The 23,271-nt window shown below is 37.1% G+C and overlaps 1 protein-coding gene across 1 annotated transcript in view; it reads left to right on the top strand.

Annotated features, from left to right (window-relative positions):
- Nucleotides 1–952: 952 nt before the first annotated feature.
- The window catches only part of fer1l6 (fer-1 like family member 6), a 27,267-nt gene continuing 4,948 nt past the window's right edge, over nt 953–23,271 (top strand). Inside the window, exons 1-36 of the mRNA XM_022680258.2 lie at nt 953–1,125; nt 1,290–1,372; nt 1,539–1,662; nt 1,760–1,814; nt 1,948–2,079; nt 2,164–2,226; nt 2,322–2,400; nt 3,077–3,233; nt 3,317–3,503; nt 4,244–4,436; nt 4,546–4,868; nt 5,003–5,111; nt 5,212–5,386; nt 9,989–10,109; nt 11,393–11,493; nt 11,799–11,889; nt 11,984–12,103; nt 12,194–12,346; nt 13,124–13,298; nt 13,441–13,565; nt 13,715–13,849; nt 14,857–15,006; nt 15,109–15,216; nt 16,049–16,210; nt 16,327–16,507; nt 17,563–17,687; nt 17,776–17,904; nt 18,822–18,867; nt 19,007–19,051; nt 20,282–20,358; nt 20,478–20,606; nt 20,762–20,893; nt 21,953–22,080; nt 22,186–22,356; nt 22,463–22,617; nt 22,708–22,850. Of these exons, the coding sequence (XP_022535979.2) occupies nt 1,091–1,125; nt 1,290–1,372; nt 1,539–1,662; nt 1,760–1,814; nt 1,948–2,079; nt 2,164–2,226; nt 2,322–2,400; nt 3,077–3,233; nt 3,317–3,503; nt 4,244–4,436; nt 4,546–4,868; nt 5,003–5,111; nt 5,212–5,386; nt 9,989–10,109; nt 11,393–11,493; nt 11,799–11,889; nt 11,984–12,103; nt 12,194–12,346; nt 13,124–13,298; nt 13,441–13,565; nt 13,715–13,849; nt 14,857–15,006; nt 15,109–15,216; nt 16,049–16,210; nt 16,327–16,507; nt 17,563–17,687; nt 17,776–17,904; nt 18,822–18,867; nt 19,007–19,051; nt 20,282–20,358; nt 20,478–20,606; nt 20,762–20,893; nt 21,953–22,080; nt 22,186–22,356; nt 22,463–22,617; nt 22,708–22,850 (4,617 nt within the window). The 5' untranslated portion in view covers nt 953–1,090. The remainder of the gene's footprint in view (nt 1,126–1,289; nt 1,373–1,538; nt 1,663–1,759; nt 1,815–1,947; nt 2,080–2,163; nt 2,227–2,321; nt 2,401–3,076; nt 3,234–3,316; nt 3,504–4,243; nt 4,437–4,545; nt 4,869–5,002; nt 5,112–5,211; nt 5,387–9,988; nt 10,110–11,392; nt 11,494–11,798; nt 11,890–11,983; nt 12,104–12,193; nt 12,347–13,123; nt 13,299–13,440; nt 13,566–13,714; nt 13,850–14,856; nt 15,007–15,108; nt 15,217–16,048; nt 16,211–16,326; nt 16,508–17,562; nt 17,688–17,775; nt 17,905–18,821; nt 18,868–19,006; nt 19,052–20,281; nt 20,359–20,477; nt 20,607–20,761; nt 20,894–21,952; nt 22,081–22,185; nt 22,357–22,462; nt 22,618–22,707; nt 22,851–23,271) is intronic.

Here is a 23,271-nt window from a genome sequence, read left to right as displayed (position 1 = left end):
CCTATCCTCTACGGAAAATGCACGCCATAAACAATCCACCTCTAGTTTAAAATCTGCAGGAGATCTGCTGCACGGAATGGATTATTGAAGGACACCATTAGGAACCTCCACAACTTCATGCCTAGAGCTCTAGCATGTTGTATTACATACTCCTTCTGTACATGTAGCTGAATAAATATCTTCTGAATAGCACTATAATCTGACACTTTCTATATTAAAACTTATATACTGTATTTTTTATTTTTTTATTCGTTTTATACATACAGTTTCTGAATCAGTTTCTCTGATTTTGCTATTTATAGATATATGTTTGATTAAAATGATTTTTTTTGTTAATTTTATAAACTAGGGACAACATTTCTCAATTTTTTTTAAATATTGTCATTTAGAGCATTTTTTTGCAGAAAATGAGAAATGGAAAAAAATACCAAGATAGCTGCAGAGCTTTGAGACCTCAAATAATTCAAAGAAAACAAATTCATATTCATAAAGTTTTAAGAGTTCAGAAATCAATATTTGGTGGAATAACCCTTGTTTTTAATAACAGTTTTAATGCATCTTGGCATGTTTTCTTCCACCAGTCTTACACACTGCTTTTGGATAACTTTATGCAACTCCTGGTGCAAAAAATCAAGCAGTTCAGCTTGGTTTAATTGCTTGTGATCATCCATCTTCCTCTTGATTATATTCCAGAGGTTTTCAGTTTGGTAAAATCAAAGACACTTATAATTTTTAATTGGTCTCTCATTTTGTCCAGAGCTGTATACATGTGTGCATTTTTACTGGTCACACTATGAGTTTGTGCATCATTTAGCAGGTAGTGCTCAAACATTCATGTCCATAAATATGCAACTGTCACTCACTACCGCCCTTGTTTATCCTTTTGCCACAGAAAGTCAAACAGACGTAGGAGGGAGGGGGAATTACTTCCCCTGCTTTCAGTGTTGAGGAGGTGTCAAGCTATGCATTCATGAATTCACTTGAAAAAACAACATGTAGCCATATTTCTTATTTTCTTTGGGTTTGTGGAGCGTAATAAACAGCTTTTCTTTGTTTTTTGGAGACAGCATTTGCTGTTGGAGACAAGAGGATGGATCAAGAGAAAGACGGCTCATCTTCACAAAGGTAAGCACCAATATGAGCTAATCCTGCAACCTAACAAATGAGATTAGAGTTGATTGTGAATGTTCTACCAATACATCTAACTGATTAATATTCTAATATTCCACATTTTATTATGTACTTACGAATATCAGTGAGAGGGAATCTGACAAATCTGCTTTTTCCAGCAAAAATGTATTTGGAATAAAAATGAAGAGAAGGAAGAAGAAAGCGGACAAAGGTCTCGTCTTCGCAAACAGAGGTGCTCAAGGTACAGCCTTTAAAACAAACATCATGTGCAAATGTTGAGCAGCCCATGGGGATTAATACCATGTAAATTGTTGACAGCTGATAGATTATACACTGATCCAGAGTTTGTTTTTAATACATTGAGTGTTGTTGTATAACATGATCGTGATTAAACACACTCATTATAGATGAATCTGAGGTGGATGTCGCGATGGAAGAGCCTCCAGGTTTGGAATATGAAAACCCTGAAAGCATCAGTGAAGCTGCCCCATCTCAGCAACTGCCCTTCAGAGAAATGGTCAATACGAAGAGGTACCGAAATGAAAAGTTTAATATTTTAGCTTAGTTTAATACTGGTTTATAGTATTTGGTATGTTTTTGACTCATGCACCTGATCCTGTCTTCATAGATCTAAGCCTGCAGCCAAGATTCTGGAAAGTGAGAGCAAGCCACAGAGTTTCCAGGTATTGATTACCTAGTTCTTTTCATTTACATTCTAAATGTAGGAATACTCTGTATAGTATTTTTGTTTGTGTGCATTTGCATAGAATGATGATTTGCTAAAGACCTTCCTAACTATGTGACCAATCTCCTTAGATATCCATCAATATCACAGAAGCCAGACAGCTGGTGGGTGAGAACATCGACCCCAGTGTGGTGATTGAAATCGGAGATGAAAAGAAGCAATCATCAGTAAAAGAGGGGACAAATGCTCCGTTTTACAATGAGGTGATCTGCTGCTACTTTATCAGTGACTAAAAAAACCCTTGTGTTTGATATACAGTCTAACAACATGTCTTTCTTCCTCTACAGTATTTCGTGTTTGATTTCTTTGCTCACCAGGAGATATTTTTTGACAGAGTCATTAAACTCTCAGTAAGTACAGACATAGAAACAGCTTTTCTTATGCCAGTGCCATCTGGATTCATTTTTGTATGGGTGATTTAATCTTTTTTATTATGAATATTAAGGTGATGCATTCAAAAATTATGAAGAGCTACTGTATCGGGACATTTAAGATTGATGTTGGAACTGTCTACAATCAACCTGGTGAGATCTCTCCTATTTATAAACGATTGTTATTATTGCTGGGGATGGACAAAGACATCCAAATTAAATAAGTATAGTCAGACAATTACATGGAATAAAAATGTATTGGCAACCAAAGATTTTAAGGTGATACAATAAGGTGCTTTATTGACTTTAAAAATATGCAGAATGTTTAGAATATGCTGGACTATTTTTATTTTAATATAATTAATTTATTTACATCAATTTGTTTTTAATTTATGAATAATTACTATTGGCCTCTGTAATTATAATATCCCAAATTATAAATTTTATTGACTGCAATTGCTATCATATTTGAATTCTATTGTGATAACTTTTGTTATTGTGGTAACCAATTTACTTTTCTGAGAACATTGTGGGTATCATTAGTGCCTAAAAAGCATTCATTACCGACCAGCCCATTTTGTTATCAATAGTACAATCAGTCTTGTTTCATGGGGTGGCATGCAGCAAATTCTGTACCGAGTGGAAATAAAGGTTGATTGATTGAAAAATAACAGAGTATTTGAATAATAGTATTTTTAGTAATTTTTCTACATCATAGTTTTATCATAAATATAATTTATTGTAAAAAAGCCTTTAAATATTGTAGTATGATATTTTTACCATATCTCCCATCTTTCTATTTTTTATTTTTTGGTCTTTTCTGTACCAGGTCATCAATTCACCAATAAGTGGGCAGCGCTTATTGATCCCAATGATATCAGCACAGGAGTCAAAGGTCACCTGAAGTGTGACATCTGCGTGACGGGGAAAGGAGATGTGTCGCCCCGATCCCAAAAGTTTAGTGATGCTGAGGAGCAGATTGAAAAGTAGTTCCTTATTTAACTACTTATTCAAATGGGATAAAAGTTTGTTGTACTTGTTGTAACTGAGCATTCCTCTATTTACCCAGGAACCCACTGCTGCCTGAAGGTTTCCCATCTATGCGCCCATGGGCTCGATATTATGTGAAAGTGTACAGAGCAGAAGGTCTTCCCAGAATGAACTCAAGCATCATGGCCAACGTGACGAAAGCCTTTGTTAGTGACAACACGGCCCTCATAGATCCATATGTGGTGGTGTCATTCTTCAGCCAAGTGGTGAGTCTATTCAGAAAGCACTGTTATACAATAATGACAAGAAACGACAAGACAAGATGCTGAAAAATTCCATAAGTACCAGTAGAGGGTAGTATAATCCTACCCAGAAAATCCCAAGGACCGTTACTGTAAAAAAACAACTTGAGATGTAGTACATAAAAATGGAAGCCTAAAGAAATACAGTCACATATGCTGTAAAACATAGCTACCTCAAAATTATACAATTAAAGAAAGAATTCCCTAATAAACCATGGGTGAAAAGGAGATAAGAGTAAAAAAGCTTTAAAGGATTTAGATACACTTTTATGTACACACATTTAAAAATAAAAAAAGTAAATATGACTGTCTAAAAAGCAGTCCACTGAAAGGTGATGCTTTGGTGGCTTAGTTGATTTCTTTTTGGCTCCATTTGTACCATGATTTTCCCAAACCAAGGGAAATATGTGAGAAAATGTAAAGTGGGAAACTTTGTGTAAACTTCTACTGGTGTGTCTCTCTTTTTTCTATTTTCTTTTGTTACCACCCCCAACACACACAAAAACTCCCTGAAACTTGCAGCAGGTTGATTTCTAAGTCTGGTAGACCATTGCTTCTGATTTGGAAGGAGTTGTTTTGTGCCTCCCTCTGGAGGCTGGAAGTGACCTAGCAGGTTGCCTGATACAAGGCCAGGCCCGTACACCCTGTATTGCACAAAAACCTTATTTAGTTGACTCTCACTCATGCTCAAATACTTCCAACAGGGACGGACCTCCACACAGAAGAGCACGGCAGACCCTGTGTGGAACGAGCAGGTGGTTTTTAAGGAGATGTTTCCTCCTTTGTGCCGGAGACTGAAGATCCAGGTACTGGATGAGGGAAGCATGAATGATGTAGCCATTGGAACCCACTATATTGACCTTTGCAGAATCTCCAATGACCAAGATGGAGATAAAGGTATATGACATACTTCATGCGATAATTTACATACATGTTAGTGCACACAATCATTAAATTTTATTAAAAAAGATGCCTGATTGTTGCATTGTTTTACTTTTTTGTGTAGGTTTCCTCCCCACATTCGGACCAGCATGGATTAACATCTATGGTTCTGCCCGTAACTCCACACTGGTAGATGATAACCAGGAGATGAATGAGGGGATAGGGGAAGGGGTGTCCTACCGAGGAAGGCTTTACATTCAGCTAGCTGTGGAGATCCTAACTGGAGGGGCTGAGTCAAAGTCTATGTTTTCACTGAAGTTACCTTCAAAAGATGCCAAGGGAGGGAAAACAGCTGGTAAAGACCCTAAAGCAGGAACAGGGGGAGCAGGTGGAGGAGAGGAGGAGAAAATGGGGGCCATGGTGTTGCCTGTGGATCCCCCTGAAATGGTGAAGAACGTATAAGAACAATACACCCACAATCAAACTTTAAATATTTATTTTTTGCCAATATTTCTGTGTTCATGTCTTATTCTTTTGTAATAGACACAGTATTTATTGTTGGCAATCTTGTGTTTGTTAAGGTCAGTGAAGAAAATATGGAGAACTTCATACTTTTTGGTGCCATGTTTGAGGCTACTATGATTGACAGGAGGATTGGGGACAAACCCATTAGCTTTGAGTTTACCATTGGTAAGTGTGATGTTATTCATATGCAATTGATTATACACGTGATTCTCACTGGTCATATATTATATCATGTTTTAAAAGGATATTTGAACTCTTTCTCCAGGTAACTGCGGTAACTTCATAGATGGTGCTGCTCCACCAGCTGCCAAGAAAAGAGGAGAGAGGGATCATCCAGGCCAAGAAGGAGCCATGACTACCCCACTTCTGGAAGGTCAGGCAGCATTGTCCTGCAAGTCCACCACACGACCTGAGAAGCCTCATACTGGACATGGAAACAGGTCAGCTTACTGATACTAATCCCTAGCTGTGAAATCAGAAGAACTAAATTAAAACCTTCAGTATTACAGAAATGTATCATTTGTTTGCCTTAAAAATGGTCACAGTCACCCATAATTTATCCCAAATTACTAGAGGTGTCACGATTTCGATATTTAATCGAAATCGATCGGAATTATGTCATGGTCTCGAGCATCGAAGTCAAAAAGAGGATCGACAATCCCTCCCGCAAATGGCGCAGCACGCTACGCAAAGGGCGCAGCGTACTACGCAAATGGCGCAGCACGCTACGCAAATGGCGCAGCGCACTACGCAAATGGCATAGCACGCTACGCAAATGACGCAGCGCGCTACGCAAATGGCGCAGCACGCTACGTAAATTGCGCAGCGCACTACGCAAATGGCGTAGCACGCTACGCAAATGGCGCAGCGCACTACGCAAATGGCGCAGCACGCTACGCAAATGGCGCAGCACAGTGTAGCCGACGCCCTTTCTCCAGAGAATGTGGACATTCTCATCTTCTTAAAGAAAAACTTAAAAATATAAAAATAACAGTTGTTTTGTCTAGCCTCAAATATTTTAATAATTTTGGTACCTTAGGGAGCATCTTTCTCTCAGATAAATTTAATAATATATCTTTGTTAAAGAAAAAAACTTGTCCTTCTCAGGGACCGAAAAAGTCTTAAAGTCTTATTTTTCATGTTTAACTGTTATAGTAGGATAGAGTTCAGTTTGTTAAGGCTCTAATTATCCTATTATTTTTTACATGACTGTTCCTGTATTTTTTTGTATTATTTATTTTGTTATGTGCACACTGCTGCTACCAAAAAAGCCACTAGATGACATTACAAGTATATCTTAATTAAATTATTTAAATTTGACCATTAGTCCCTAATGTGTTGTATTACAGACAGTGTTGGGGACATTACTTTGAAAAAGTAATTAGTTATAGTTACTCGTTACTTCTCCAAAAAAGTAACTGAGTTACTAACGGAGTTACTCCACTATAAAAGTAATTAGTTACCAGTAAAAGTAACTATCGCGTCAAAAAAAGGAAATCAATTATGCATTTACTATTATTATTAGAAAAATAACAAACGAAAATAAACCCAAAATGTTGACAAAAATATAATCTAACAAATTTCAAAAAAACAAAACGAAATTCTCCACAGAACCAAAGAAAATTACTAAAACTTGTAATACTGAAAAAAACGGAAAAAAATGAAAAACGCGTCTGGGGATGAAATTAAACAAACCAAGCCACACTCAAAGGAAATATGTATATATAAACAAAACAAAATAATGGACAAAAACAACAATTTAATGCCCGTTAAAATGGTATTAATATAACAGCTTCACCAAAAGGGAATAGAGCTTAGATCGGGCGCAAAAAACCCGACCCAGCCGGAGCCCGTGCACGTTCTGCCCAAGCCTGAACCATGAACTGTCATTATGCGCCGGACCCGATCCGCCCCATAAACTGTCTGTTTTTGGGCTGATTGAATGAGCGAAATATAATCAGAATTATGTTAATTAACATTGTAACATAAAAGCATAGAACTATTATTTAATTTAAATGTTTTTTAAGAACAGCTACACACAATGCTGCAAGTCAAACACGGAGGCGTTCACGTGCGCCCAGAGCTACGTGACTACATTTTTCATTATTATTATAGTTTAATTTTATTTTGTTTTTATTTTTCTGTTCAGTAAGTTTTTAGGGTGGGCTTGCTAGCGCGAGCGCTTTACACAAGAACTAAAGGACCACGAGTGCCGCGCGCTCGGCACAACACTGCCCGCTGTACAACTCCGCTGTACAACAGCGCTTATAAATAAATTAAACACGAAAATGAGGGTATTCTATCAGTAATTTCAGTTTGTTTTAGTTAGTTTTATAAACACAAAATACAGTTCGAGATAGTTATGTTTTTCCTTTTAATTACCTTTTTTATTAGATTCAGTTAACACAAATGTTTTTTTCACTTTCAGTTTTCGCTATTTTGTTCGCTGTAGTGAACAATAATAATTGGTTACTTAGCAACATTGTGATTATCACATCAGAGCTTTATATAAAATAAAAAATAGGAGCTAATAGGAGCTTTCTCTAAAAGAGAAAGCAGCAGCACCACAAAAACCGGAGCAGCTAAAAAAAGTTTAACGTCCTTAATTCGGAACTTGGCCTGTCCGCGGCAATCACTGAATTGATTAGAGCACGCAAATCGTCACAATTGTGCCTCACTTCACCACGCCAAACCACAGACACAGCGGCCAGAAGCTCAAGTTCACCGGACAGAGGAGGGGTTAACCAGGGCAAAGCGAAGTAAAAAAAAGTGCGGCTAAAGTAACGTGCAGTAACGGGGTGTCGGAAATGGTAACGGCGTTATAGTTACAGTCAGAGTAATTAGTTAGATTACTCGTTACTGAAAAAAAGTAACGGCGTTAGTAACGCCGTTAGTTTTAACGCCGTTACTCCCAACACTGATTACAGATCACTTAAATCACTCTGCATCACTTATTTCAAGCCCACCTTTTAAAATAAGATATTGTAAATTTGATGAATCAAACCAATGAATGGCCATAGACTAATCTAAAACTGGCATATGCCTCTCTCCTGTATATAAAAAAGAAAAAAGAAAATCGAAAATCGAATTGAATCGTGACCCTAAAATCAGAAATAAAATTGAATCAAGGATTTAGAGAATCGTGACACCCCTACAATATACCAATATCAGAACTGTATGAGTAAAAATAGCTAAGGTTGAAAGCAGTAGATTTTACCTTTTACCTGTTTTTTTTTACTTGTAAAACATACCAGTCCATCTTAAAATGTTATAAATCTTTACTATCCTTTACAAAACACTATTATTTTGGTCATTTCTGCTACTGCCGTGCCCTCACAAGTTTAGCTGTGCTATAGGTGTGAATGATGTTTCCGTGTACTTTTGTATGCAGACATTGACAATATGTAAATTAATCAATCAATAATACAGCCCACCTGCTGATGTTCAACCATCTGCGCCATCTGCAGCTCAACCAATCAGCTCCACCTCCTCCTGCCCTGCCTCTAAACCCATACACCACCCAGTGCCCCTCCCAAACTACCCCTCCCATTTTTTAGCATTTTTTCAAAATAAAATCAAGGGGTTTAGTGGAACTGTATTAGTGTTATTTAAAAGCATAGACAAATTACTGTGACACCACAGACAGGAACGAGATGCTTGCAGTAAAAATTAAGGATTGACTTTAATAATCTGAGCTTGACCAACAAACGTGATCTGAGCACAAGCAAGGGTAATAACCAGAAACAAGCCTGACCAAAACATCAGAGCCAAAACACAGTCTAAAAGGGATAAACAATAGATGAAAAAAAGGGTCAAAAACAGATCAAAAACATTCAGGAGAACTGGCAAAGAGGCAAGACAAAAGAAATAACGCTCGGTATACACCTAAAAAAACTGGGACAATACTTTGTGTCAAGCTGGACAAACAGACTGGTATATAAACATGGAAAAACACCCAAAATTAATCAAAACACAGGTAAGGCTGATCTAACAATCAGGTGCTGATTGGCTGGTTGAGACACATGACTTGAGAGGTGCATTTTGGGAGTTGGAGTTTGTGAAGGTGGAAAAGTCTGTAGAGGCATTGGAAGTTTTAAGATTTTTTTGTTTCTTTTTAAAACCTAAAATTAGGATAAAATGTATGGAGCATGTTCTCTAGTTAACTAACCTAGTTATTACTAGCCAAAACCTAAAGGATTCACACAGCTAGCTTGCTAACTGCTTGCTCAGTTCAGAAAAGACAATGCTAATATCTAACTGCATGTACACATTGCTCATATTAACTAACATAAACTGCTAAATAAACTAGCTAACTAACTAACTAGTTAGCAAAATAACTAACTAACTAATTAACTACTAGCTAAATAAGCTACTAAGCTAGGATACATAGCTAGCAGTAAGCTTCATGCTACCCAGCTAACCACTACAAACCTTGTCACACAAAAATAACATTTACTGAGCTCCCCACAACTGTCAGCTATAAGCACTGCAGTAAAAAAGCTTTTATTTTCACATTAATGAGATTTAAAATGATTTTTAGAAGGGATTTATGCATTATTTGTGACCATTTAATGCTTATGTTGGCTATAGGCTAGCAAATTAACCTCCTAGTAAAATTCTATAGAAATTAGAAATTAACAGTACTTGTTGGCTAATATGCACAACAATATATTTTCATAATGTTATTTTCTTTTCTAAAATGGATTGATGATGCACAAAAACTGTGCTTTTACTCTGTCATACAGACATTTGTAGACGTGCACACTAATATTTGTTTGTCAGTGCTACTTATACTAGTGCAAAAAGAACATCCTGGAAAAGGGGAAATAAACAGCTGAAAAGCATTATTTTTGATAATTATGAAAATGATTGCAAATGTGTTTATTGTGCCCACACACAGTATGAATTCTGAGTTAAAATAGGCTAATGTCAGCCATCTGAAAGTAAGTTGGCTGTAAATGAAGCGAAAATGGCCATAATTGGTGCATCTCAGTTTTTTAATACAGTAATTTAATATAGTATTATTATCTTGTTTTGTGCAGGGTCTATTATTATTTACCAATTTCTACTCAGAAGCCCTGCATACACGTGCAGTGCAGCTGGGAGGATCGAACGTACCGCCTTCACCATTCTAACATGCTGGACAGAATAGCCTTCCTCTTTGTAAGTACAGCATACTACTGTGGGCAGCTGTGATCAAATGACCAACTCAGGTGTCACCCAGAGCTGGCACATGACTGACATTTAATGCTGAAATGTGGTTAAAAAATGTCAGTTGTAGAAAATGTTAATAAAAGCAATGGTTTATGGTAAATGGTTGTAAAAGTGTTTGCAAAATACTTCTAAATGAATTTTGAAATTCTAATTTGGAATCGACGTAATGTCTTTGTTTTGTACATATAATCAATATTTTAATTATTTTGCACCTATATTAGCCTATTGGCCATTCCACCAAATGGGTGCAATTTGCTTGTTGTTACTTATTTTATTATCTTTTCTTCAATTAAATCTAACTTGAATCTAATAACACATGTATTTAACTATTAAAAACATGTACTGATCAAACTCAAGTCATTACTCAAGTCAGTTTTCTAAGAATAAGATGGTTACAAAAATGTGACATTTAAATGTGACATTTAAAAGCATGTTTAAAAGCAAGTCCACTAATTCTTTTGATTTTCTCTCAAGAAAGTCTTTATTTTAAAGAAATGGTTGACTGCTTATTCAAATAACTGATATTTATGACAAAAAAATCACTAATGATTATATATCAGGAATGAGTGTTTCGCCTAGGATTAGCAAAAACAGGGGAAAAAAAAGCTATGCTAAGCTATGCTACTAGCATTAGGACACTGATCACATCATAGAGATTTTACCAAAATGTGTATTTTAAAAATAAACAAATCATATCTAGAAATTCATTTAGGTATCAGGAAAGCGTGTTGAGATTGACCTCCTTAGTCATAGTTACAATAAGATCAAATATGTATTTTAACTTAAATATTATGGATTTATTATGAAAATATAAATTTTAAGCATAGATGGGATTTAGAGTCACACAACAATGCAATTATTGCACATTTATACATGTCATTTCCTGGGGATATATACATAAAACAAACTAAAAAGTAAAGTTTATGAACAGTTGAGCGAGTCTCACTTCTGCTACAATCTGAAGAACCATTACAGCTGTAAATGTTTTTTTTTGAGTGTTTATGGTTCTGTAAAAAACTAGTTTCTATACTAAACCCTTATATAACCACACTGTCTAAGAGCCTGCAATGTGGAATGAAAAGGGTACATAATAGTTGATTAAGTCTTCAAAAGTAAGACATTGAAACTACGTCAAAATCAAGACATAATTCAGCATTGATTCAAACATTAAAAACCATTGAAATGTCAAATGGGTACAGTACATGCTTATGATAATGTCATATGTAATCCAGGAAGAGGGTGTGGCCAAGGTTACCGAGCTGGAAAAGCTGATGGATCCAACAGTGGAATCTCTGATGCAGGCTATTTTACAAGAGTTTTGCAAAGATGCCAGGTACTGTGTTTTATTATTATTATTATTTAAAGTGTATGAAAAAAGGTTCTTATAACAAAAAACAGTTGTAGTATCAACCAAATTGAAGTCTGTATTTTCCCAATAGATTTATCTGGTGGGAAATTATATGCCTTAGTATATTGTCAAAATCTTTTTTATAGTTCCAGTGTAAAATTAACGAAGCAAACTTTAGACACCAATAAATTAATTTGTGGTAAATGAAAAACTTTTTTTTTCATTAAACTTTATAAACAATATAAAACATGTTTGCCTTAATATCTCTTTGCACTGTGAACCACTTCCAGAGAGTTTATTGCATCTGTTGAAAAAAAGGTCAAAGATAATTGCCTGACGATGCTGGATAAGAAGAGGCTCACTCTGTGCAAACAGGAGCTGGTGAGGAGAAACACAGTTATTTAAGGTAGCTGGTGGGAAAAAAATAAAACGTCTTCTAAATGTATCACTCTTACTATTTATTTTTCGTTTTCAGGAGAGCATGATAGAGGTGGCAGGAACCATCACTGAGCCCAAGAGAAAAGTCCTGACCATCAAGGAGATGCTACAGGAGTCACGGAAGCTCACTCAGAAAATCAGGTTCCTGGTGGAAGAGGTATTATGTATTTTGTGTATGAAAATGAAGTGTGAGTAGCACATGCCTTCACCATCCCTAACAGTGTCCTGTGTTTCATCCTGGTTTCAGCCTCAGCACACTCTGCCCGATATATTTGTATGGATGCTCAGTAATAACAAACGTCTGGCATATGCCCGCATCCCTGCTCGCAACCTGCTTTACTCTGAGAACGTTGTGGAGAAGGGTAAAGACTGTGGCAAGATCAGCACCCTGTTCCTTAAGGTACCTGTTATCTAAATACTTTTTATACATTCCGATAAGTAATTTTTTTAATTTTTTATTTATTTATTTATTTTTACATTTGAGCATGTTGTAATATGTACTAAAATACATACTAAATGTACTATTATGGAACAACTAGGGCAACAAAAGTATATTTTAGTTGTAATTAAAATATATATTTAAATCTAACATATATGCATTAGGTTGTGCTTTTGAATGCTTTTTTCTTACAACTTTAGTAAAAGATTTAAAGCTCCACTAGGTAGGATTGAGATTTTGTGCTGTTGGGCTCCCCCTACAGTTGTAGAGTGTAATAAATGTTTCAGGCGGATTAATTTCTCTTTCTCGTTTTCTGGCTTTCACAGACATATTCGGTTTCATTCCAGCTTCTGACAGAGTGTCTGTATTTTAGTTTGTAAAGAATAAACCAGTAGTTCTTGTAGAACTGTTAGAACTAAAGGTCGGAAAGCAGGTCGCAGTTCTCGCGAGCGTTGGTTGCGGCCGCCTCGGAAAACTTACAGAGTCTGGTTTGAGCTCAGAGGAGCTCCGGCACAGACACAAGAGCACTGCTATTCCTCCTATTACACCTCAATGCAGCGCTGCAGTGAGTTTCAAGCTGTAATTGCACTTCTTTAAAAAGATTGAAAATCAAGGAAATCCTACCTAGTGCTGCTATAAGTAACCTGTGTTTTTTAAACATCATAAACATCTAAAATACCTCTTTTACTATATTGAATTAAATTCACCCTTTCTAAACTGTACTCATATCTTTCTTAGCCCCCTGGGAAGCGAGGAGCAACCTGGGCAGTCCAGGCCAAAGTTGATGTGTATCTATGGCTGGGCAAATGCACAGAGTCGTCGAGTATGCTAAAGAACCTTCCAGAAGGCTTTGAAATACATGGAGTATCTTCAGAGGAGAGTGGCGGCGCTCCTGAAATTGTACTGTACGAAGGTGAGATCCTGGAGGTCTGACAGAGACACAGGAAGTCTTAGTTCTACAAAGACTTAAGCTGGTTTTGTTGAGTTTTGGTGCCCTCTTGTGGTTATAAAATGTTGATACTGATCAGTGTTCATCTGCTCCTTTCTTCCTTAAGACCATCATGAGTTCCAGCTGAGGGCCCATATGTACCAGGCGAGGGGGCTCATTGCAGCAGATAATACGGGCCTCTCTGACCCCTTTGCCAGAGTGTCATTCCAGTCCCACACCCACGTTACTGCAGTAAGCATCTACATAGAGAAATAAATGCTGCTTTTAGGAAGCTTGGAGTGTTAAGATTATGCTGTTATTTTTATCTAACCCTGTTTTTCCTTAGGTTTTAAATGGGTGAGGATTATGTGTTTATTCATTTCTTACTTATTTTCTTTTAGATCATTAACCAGACACTAACACCAACCTGGAACCAAATGCTGATGATGGACAAGCTGTCTCTCCATGGCATGCTCACTGAGCTGGCACAAGAACCACCTCTCATTACAATTGAAGTCTATGATGATGATGCCCTGGTGAGGAGAACACAATCACTTTTCTAAGGCTATATGCTTTTAGATTACTTTCCCTCCATATTTTACTTATATCGTCCACCTTTAAACCTTTAAACACAGGTATCCAACCTACAATTTGGGGTCTACATGTTGATCAGTAACCTGGTGCTCTATCCACTGAGCTACCAGTGCTGTGACCTACAATCTGGGACCCAATTGTTAATCAATAACCTGGTCCACCAACCACTCAGCCACCAGTGCTTTAACTTACAATCTGGGACACAATTGTTGATCAATAACCTGGACTTCTAAACACTGAGCCACCAGTGCTTTAACCTACAATCTGGGACACAATTGTTGATCAATAACCTGGTGCACCAACCACTCAGCCACCAGTGCTCTAACCTACAATCTGGGACACAATTGTTGATCAATAACCTGGTGCACCAACCACCAAGCCACCAGTGCTCTAACCTACAACCTGGGACCCAATTGTTGATCAATAACCTGGTGCTCCAAACACTGAGCCACCAGTGCTTTATCCTACAATCCGGGACCCAGTTGTTGATCAATAACTTGGTGCTCCAACCACTCAGCCACCAGTGCTTTAACTTACAATCTGGGACACAATTGTTAATCAATAACCTGGTGCACCAACCATTCAGCCACCAGTGCTTTAATCTACAATCTGGGGCACAATTGTTGATCAATAACCTGGTGCACCAACCACCAAGCCACCAATGCTCTAACCTACAATCTGGGACCCAATTGTTGATCCATAACTTGGTGCTTCAACCACTGAGCTACCAGTGCTCTAACCTACAGACTGGGACCCAATTGTTGATCAATAAATTGGTACCCCAACCATTAAGCAACCTCTGCCCTGTGACAGAGATATTGGTGGTTTCTACATGATGAAATTTAATATTTGTGAATACTGACATTTCTTCCCCACTTTTTATGCTTTAATTTTAAATGTTTAGTCAATTATAACGGACATACTAAAATGGCATTTCTGACATTTACAGGGGAAGCCAGAGTATCTGGGCTCAACTGTAGCTGTTCCAGTGGTCAAGCTCGCTGAGGAGCCATACACAGCCCCTTCTTTACACTACAGTCCCCTTTTCTGTGGGAGCTTGTCGGGCGGAGACATACTTGGGGCTTTTGAACTCATTGAGGTAAAGAATAGAACATATACTTGACCATTAATCAGCTTTAGAACAAAAATAGACTCACTAATTCACTATAATGTGTTGTATTTATAACAAACAATCCTATAGGTTCCAAAGTCAGGAAAACACTCTCTACCTCCATATGATGATCCTGAAGGCTCCATCTACCCTGTGCCTTCATACATACGACCTGTGCTCCGCAAGTACAGAATTGAGGTGAGTTTAAAATAATATGTGAGTTATATTAAAATTCAGCCATAAAATTATCATGTAACATATTTTTCAGACTATAAGGTGCATTCATTTTTGCAAAAATCAACAGTGTGCCGGTGCGGTTTATGTATAAATTTTACCTGATATTAAGGAGCAGTAAAGCCACTTTGCTGAGTTACAGCGTTATAAGGGTGAGTTTTCACTAAGGCTGGGTGCAGCAGCATTAGCATTAGCCGCTAACTGCAGCTCTATCTCTTTCGCTGTTCAAAGATGAGTATATTGGACTGTAGTCTGCGTGTTTACTATGATAAAACAAGCTACGTGGGATGAACCGTTGGTTGATAGCGCCCTTGGTTACTGTAGCACTCGGTTCCTCAGTCTAGTGCTATCGGGTGGCATTTACATCCTGCTAGCACTGTGGTTAGCGGCTAATCATAATGCTGCTGAACCCAGCCTTAGTGCTGGAGAAACTTCACTGAAAACTCACCCTTAGACAAAATATTGCAAATCTAAGCTTACTGTAAATAAACAGAAGCAATTTACTCACCCATTTGACTTTAAAATACCTTTTCTGTTAAGAATTAGAGTTTTGTTTACTCTGTTTCCTAATTAGAAGGGAAACATGGTGACACTCACTTCGATGTAGACATCCTTACTAGTGTCGCTTAATGAGCCTTATAATCTGGTGAGCCTTATGTATGAAAATAGACCAGAAAATTGACATTTATTAATAGTGAGCCTTATAATTTGAAAAATACTTTACTTAGTGCCCTGTACTGAGTGATAGAGTGTGGGCCGTGTGTGTGTGTGTGTGTGTGTTTTTGGGCCAATTTAGGTTCTGTTCTGGGGTTTGAGAGAGCTGAAGAAGGTGCAGCTTCTCACTGTGGATCGACCTCAAGTCTTCATAGAGTGTGCAGGAAAAGGAGTCAGCTCCTCTGTGATACAGAGCTACAAGAGCAACCCGAACTTCAGCATGATTGTGGATGCCTTTGAAGTGGTAACTCGATAAACGTTTTGAAGTGCTGACTCAGTAACAACCTATCGCCTTCCGCTCTCAACATGTGTGTTCAGCACTATGGTGGACTCTGTAGCTTCCTGTTTTCCTCTGTGCAGGAGCTGCCTGAGGATGAGTACCTCCACCCTCCACTCACCATTACTGTGGTGGACTGGAGAGCCTTCGGCAGGAGCACTCTGGTGGGCAACCACGTGATCAATAACCTGGTCCTGTTCAAATACACTCCTCCATCCCTGCCTCCTCCCAGAGCACAGCCACAGGAGCCAGACATCATAGAGCGTAATGGGTTTTCTGATTTTACATCATTACACAAATACACTGCCCATCAAAGGTTTGGGGACATCTAGCCTTTATTGTACTGTTGTATTTTTTTTAAACGTATCTAAAATTATCGCATAAATTTTCTCTCTATTATACAGTAGTTTGGAAAAGACAATTTTAGATTGTAGTATAAGTAAATATTTAGGTCAAGTTGTTATTTGATGTATACATGTTAAAAAAGTCTTTGGTTAGAGTTTAAACAGCTCTCATATCATTTATCCTTATCTTATCTTATTTACAAGCCACTTATTTTGCCTTTTAAAAGGGAAACAAACAATTTGCCTTGTTCTTTTATGCTGGTTCACAACACCACACCATCTTGCACAACCCACATATTATAGCACAGTTTTAACCCTGTAACAAATACTATTCATGCTCAGCATACTTCCTGCTAAACAAAGTTTGCAAATGTTGCATGAAGCCAAATGTGCTTTCACAAGCTTACAAGCTCATACATTTTCTGTGGTTTCATTGTTCCTGTCGCTTACACTTATATACGCATATGTTTTTTCATTGTTTTTTTTTTTTGCTTTTACAAATTTGTCTTTTTCCATTTCTAATACCAGAATGTTCTTCTGTTTCTTCCCATTAGTTTAAAACAATCATTGTTATCTTTGTAAAATGATAAAGATGATAGTACCTTCATATCTGCTCTCAACACTTGATACCTGCTTTTTAGGGTCCTCCATGTTTGTTTCATGAAACACTGTGTGTTCTTACAAATGTTCTCCCACTAAGACATTTATCAGATAGTGTTGCTGTTTCCTCGCTATGTCTTCTTAGTGCATATCCTGTTAGCAATCTAAAGAGATTTTAGAACGGTTACCTACATACATAGTCTTGTCTAAGTTTTTTTGCTTCAGATATGAATTTAGTCCCAGTTTTTTAGCTGTGGCAAAATGTACATTTCAAAAACTGCAAGATGTCTCCAAACCATTAACTAAGTCTATTGCTTTTTTATCTTTTTATCTTTTAATTTCTTAAACTGGAACTAAATGAATGTTTCTTTCTAGCTGCACCACTTCTTGGACAAGAAGCCACTGAAGCGAGATCCACTGATGACATTTACATCAACATAGAGCAGGAGCAGACCATCAAACCTTCTCCTGTAACTGAACCAGTGCCTCAAGACAAGAGGGTAGGCTAATAGTTTAACACAAACACACAGATGTCCTGTATTCAGTCCTCCTGTGTACAATCCCCACAGCTCTGACTCTTTTACACAGGAGAGAGAATCTAAGAAGAGCAAACGAAGGTCTACAAAAAGGAAGAAGCGAACTGCTGCTGATGAGTCGGCTGACTGTGTGATTGATTGGTGGTCTAAGTACTATGCTTCAGTGGAGAAGATCCAAATGGTCAGATTAAACTCTTCTCACCAGTTTAGATTTCAACTGAAACCCAAATCAGAAAAAGTTGGGGCAGCATGAAAAATGCAAAAAAAAATATTCAGTGTTTTAACATTGCAGACAGTATGATTTTAGAAACTTTTCAGTCAAGTACCTGCATTCCTGGAAAAGATGCCTTATTAAAGGCAGCATATGTCGCTTTAATATATTAGTATCAGTATACTTTTCTGCATTAATGCTTCATCACAGAAGTGTACTGACACACCCCCATACCAGACCCTGGCTTTTGAACTTTTCATCTTTGGCTCAGACCTCACAAATTACCCAAAACGTTTTGGAAAAAGCATGGAATTTTGCTCTACAAACATTTGTGTTTTCATTTATTGAGAGAGAAAAGCTATTTTAAGCTAACAAATACATCAGCTCACAGTTAGTTCAGTAATTTAGCCCTTCACGATGGAGCTCTCATGATCTGACACTTAAAAAAAAAACTTTTAATCAAATTAATTTTAGGCTTACTGTAATCAATTTGGATTATAGTTAATAAGGTTTGATTTTATTGTCCATGTCTGCACTGATGTTTTAAAAATCATATGGTCATTAACATTTGCCTTGAAGCCATGGAAAAGTCATGAAAAAGTCATAGAAATGTATTGGTTAAAAACTGCTTTAAAAAAAAAAAGATCTGTAATACTGATTTATCTGATCATAATTTACATTTATCATTGTGATGGTTCACAGTTAACATAAGGCTAACCGTCTTTGCTCCTTAAAAACTGCTTTACCTCATTACTAGGCCTAAGCTGTAAAAGTTCTCTTAATTTGCGTTTTCCATACTGTCCCGACCGTTTCTGATTTATACTTTCTTTGTGTTTTCTTTTGTATTTATTACTTGCTAGCCTCACTTTTAATGACATTTTCCATAGACAAAGCAAAGGGAGGTCAACCCTTTTCCAAACCTCTATGATGCTGGTAAGATATGGCATTTGTTATTATTCCTCGCTCTGTAATTTTACCAGTGTATTAGTTGAGAAAGAGATGTAGAGATGCATTCTAAAAGTTAGCTGTAGTCCAACACAGTCCAACATGCATGTGTTGTGATGTATTACAGTATCTCCACTTCACAACTTGCTCTCAGAGGGAGTAAACAACATGGGTAAGAATAGTTTAGAACATCCAGTTCATTACATGCTCTTGGGGTAGTTAGTTTTGGTGTGTGATGAGTAGGGGTATAAAACACAGGGATTTTACTGTATAAAGTTTACTTTGCAGGCTTTTTCTATCATTTAACAATGCATGCCAATAACACTATTCACTGCCTTCTTTTATAGGTTAACAATGTGTGGGTAGATAAGCTCTGTTTATGACCACAACTCTGCTTCTTAAAAGATACTGTTTGGGTGATTAAGTATTCTGGTATTTTGTATTCTGGTGATTGGTGTGGCAATGTGGGTTAACAAAACAGCATGTCCTTCTAACAGACTAGGATAAATATTTTTTTTTTCTCCTAAGTGAGCACACCACACCACACCATTAAGTAGGATCTTGGTAAACATTCCTAACACTACATTTGCCAACTTGTAGACCATGATTTAGCTGTAGATTGCACTGGATAAACGCATATACTTAATGTCATGAATGTTAAATGCGCAATTTATCGTTTTAGGAACAGCAATGTTAAAGTTTTTGTACACTGCTAGGTTGGGAGTGGTCCAATTGCTGGACCACTGCTGAGGCCATTGCTGAAGAGCCAGAAGATAACATATACAGCTCTGGAAAACATTAAGGGACTACTTTAGTTTGTGAATCAGTTTTTCTGATTTTGCTATTTATAGGTATATGTTTGAGTAAAATAAACATTGTTGTTTTATTCTATAAACTACAGACAACATTTCTCCCAAATTCCAAATAAAAAAAATTGTCATTTAGAGCATTTATTTGCAGAAAATGAGAAATGGCTAAAAACAAAAAAAAAATGCAGAGCTTTCAGACCACAAATAATGCAAAGAAAACAAGTTCATATTCAAAACGTTTTCATAAAGAGTTCAGAAATCAATATTCGGTGAAATAACCCTGGTTTTTAATTACAGTTTCCATGCATCTTGGCATGTTCTCCTCCACCAGTCTTACACACTGCTTTTGGATAACTTTATGCCACTCCTGGAGCAAAAATTCAAGCAGTTCGGCTTAGTTTGATGGCTTGTAATCATCCATCTTCGTCTTGATTATATTCCAGGTTTACAATTAGGTAAAATCAAAGAAAATCATAATTTTTAAGTGGTCTCTAGTTTTTTCCAGAGACGTATTTTGTAGCACACTATCTGTTGTTGTTTTTAATGCATCATATTTGAATGTAAAGTAATAGAAGTGTTTTGGGGATTTTCAGCTGCAGCAATGAAGGAGAAGAAAAAGATGAGCTTTAGAGGTGTGACTGAGCATCAGCCTAAGCTAGCAACTTTAAAGGTAAAGTATAAATAAGTATTTATATTTTGCTATTAGGCAAAATTTAGCATTAGCATTACACTACACTAAGTACTAACAACACTGATTTGAAATGACCTACATCCTGTTATTCACTTCAGATTTATGACAAAGAGCTTGAGGCAGAGTTTGGTCCTTTTGATGACTGGGTCAAAACCTTTGAGCTGTACCGTGGCAAAGCAAATGAAGAAGAGAGCTCTAGTGCTGAAAGGTTTGTTGGGAATTTCAAGGTGAGTTTATATTGAATAATAGTTTTTGCATAACATAAGTGATATAAAGATCCACTAACATTAAACTCTTGCAGAATTTGGAAATATGGTTCATTGTTTTTTTTTATTATTATTATTATTAAAATGTGCTGTAAATATATATATTTTTTTCCCAGGGACGATTCTGCCTGTATAAGCTGCCTGATAGTGAAGAGTATGACTGTGTGGACTCTGGGGACTATAAGATAAACCAGGGGATTCCACCCAACACTGCTGTGAATGTCCTTATTAGGGTGTACATTGTTTCAGTAAGTTTCCAACTGGCTCATTCTGAAACTCATTTAGTGACATCAACACGCTACTGATAACGTATCAGTTATATACATGTTTTTAGATTATGTTTTCCACTTTAAAGTGTATATAATTGAAAGTATTTAATCAAAACTTGCGGCTTGAGTCTTGGCACTCACAACAGTGAGATTGAGTTAATTCTCATATTCAAAAAAGATCACATCAAATAACAGTACAAAAATGCCTTATAAACATTAGGCTGGGGTAGTTAATTTCTCAACCAGAGACTGTATTAAAGATGGACGCCGTTCGCCGTTCCCATTCATTCAATGAAAATGAAGCCAAAATCTTCCGCCATGTTGGCGATCCTGAAACCCGAGTCTGGGAGTAAGACTGTGGAGAGACAGCCTACTCACTCGGTCACAGTTTGCCGAGCGGAGCTGACGGTCTGTTATTGGTCCCGCCCATAACCAGCCCTTTTTTTTTTAATAAGTACACCTTTCTGGCCCAACCTGTGGTGGCTTCACTTTTGAGATATATATATATTCTTGCTGTCCAATGAAAAACAAGTATCTCCAAAACAGCAACTTTACAGATAGAGAAAAAAAACTTCTAAACTTTTAATGGAAGTTAATGTAAAATAATTTATTTCAGGTCATTTTTAAGTATTTCTATTGTTCCATTCATTAACTTTAACTTAAACTTTTCCCACAATGTAAGGGACTGGTTGTCTTTTTAAATTCTGTACTAAACTAAAAATCAACAAAAATATAGATACATGTTTTTCACTGGACAGTGACACTATATTCTTACTTTGTTGTAGTCATACTAAAATAGTGTTTTTATTCATTGCTTTTTGTTGTTAGACCACTTTTGTTAGAATAAACGTGATTCTCATCTCTGGTGTTTTCTTGCTTCTTATTAGCTTGTTATCAAAAGTTAAAATATAAATTCAAGTTTGCTACATCCACAGGGACTCACAAGTTAATAGTTACTTCATGTACCTTTATCTTAAAGATAAAGACTAAATTAATCTGTTCATGTTGTGTGATGTGCTGCATTAAATGTCTTTTCAGGCATCTAACCTTCATCCAGCTGATCCTGATGGGAAGGCAGATCCTTACATTGTACTGAAGCTCGGAAAAACCGTCATCAAGGACAGAGACAACTACATCCCGAAACAGCTCAATCCAGTGTTTGGGAGGTAAAGATTTGACCGGCTGATTTACATAAAGTGTTGGGAACTTGTGGTGGAGTCTGTTTCTCTGTGAATAAATGCTTTGGATTAAAAAGTCTTACTTTCCACCAGATCATTTGAAATTCAAGCCTCCTTTCCTAAGGAATCCTTACTGAAGATTCTCATTTACGACTATGATGTCATTGGGGGTGATGATTTGATTGGTGAGACACAAATAGATTTGGAGAACCGGTTTTACAGCAGACACCGTGCCATGTGTGGAATACCCTCTGAATATGCCATGTGAGAATTAGCTTTAATCGTTATAGAACTTGAATTTTTATTTTTTATTTATTTATTTTTTTTACTTACTCTCTTCTTACTTTCTGCTGTTCCATATCACTGCTAGTGAGGGCTACAATGCCTGGAGAGACTGTATCAAACCAACTGATCTTCTGATCAAGCTCTGCAAGGACAACAGACTTGACAGCCCCCGTTTCACTCCTGGAAGAATAACAATCGGAGAAAAAGTCTACACTGGCAAAACTGTCTTTGCTGATGAGGGTAACTATAGTGCCATGGAATAAACAGCCTCCTGAAGATGAATAATCTTACTGTCTCTCCAGTGTCTGTAAGAGTGCTTTCATGTTTCAGATCAGATGGTGGAGTCCTATGAGCATCTGGCTCTGAAGGTGCTGCACAGGTGGGAAGAAATGCCAGGCGTGGGCTGCAAACTGGTGCCAGAACACATTGAGACCCGAGCTCTCTACATAAAGGACAAGCCTGGGCTGGACCAGGTAATGATTATCTGTGTTAAACCTGTTTAAAGTTCTCATTGTTCATTTTCATGGTAACATTTTACTGTAGGGTACTGTTTACAACCCCTGGCAAAAAGTATGGAATCACCAGTCTTGGATGAGCACTCCTTCAGACATTTCATTCCGTAAAACAAACTCTGATCAAAAACATGATACAATAATAAGGTCATTCCAAAGTGCAACTTGTTGGCTTTCAGGAACACTCAAAGAAATGAAGAAAAAACATTGTGGAAGTCAGTGAATGTTACTTTTATTGACCAACCACAGGGAAAAAAATATGGAATCACTCAATTCTGAGGAAAAAAGTATGGAATCACTCAAATTGAAGGTAGAAAATAAGGACACACCCAGTCAATTTCCTTTCCCTAAATGGACACCTGCCTCAGATTAGATCTGCTCG

This window comes from Astyanax mexicanus, chromosome 11 (genome assembly GCF_023375975.1).
Source record: "Astyanax mexicanus isolate ESR-SI-001 chromosome 11, AstMex3_surface, whole genome shotgun sequence".
Lineage (NCBI taxonomy): Eukaryota > Metazoa > Chordata > Actinopteri > Characiformes > Acestrorhamphidae > Astyanax > Astyanax mexicanus.
This window is presented reverse-complemented; position numbering and strand designations above follow the sequence as displayed.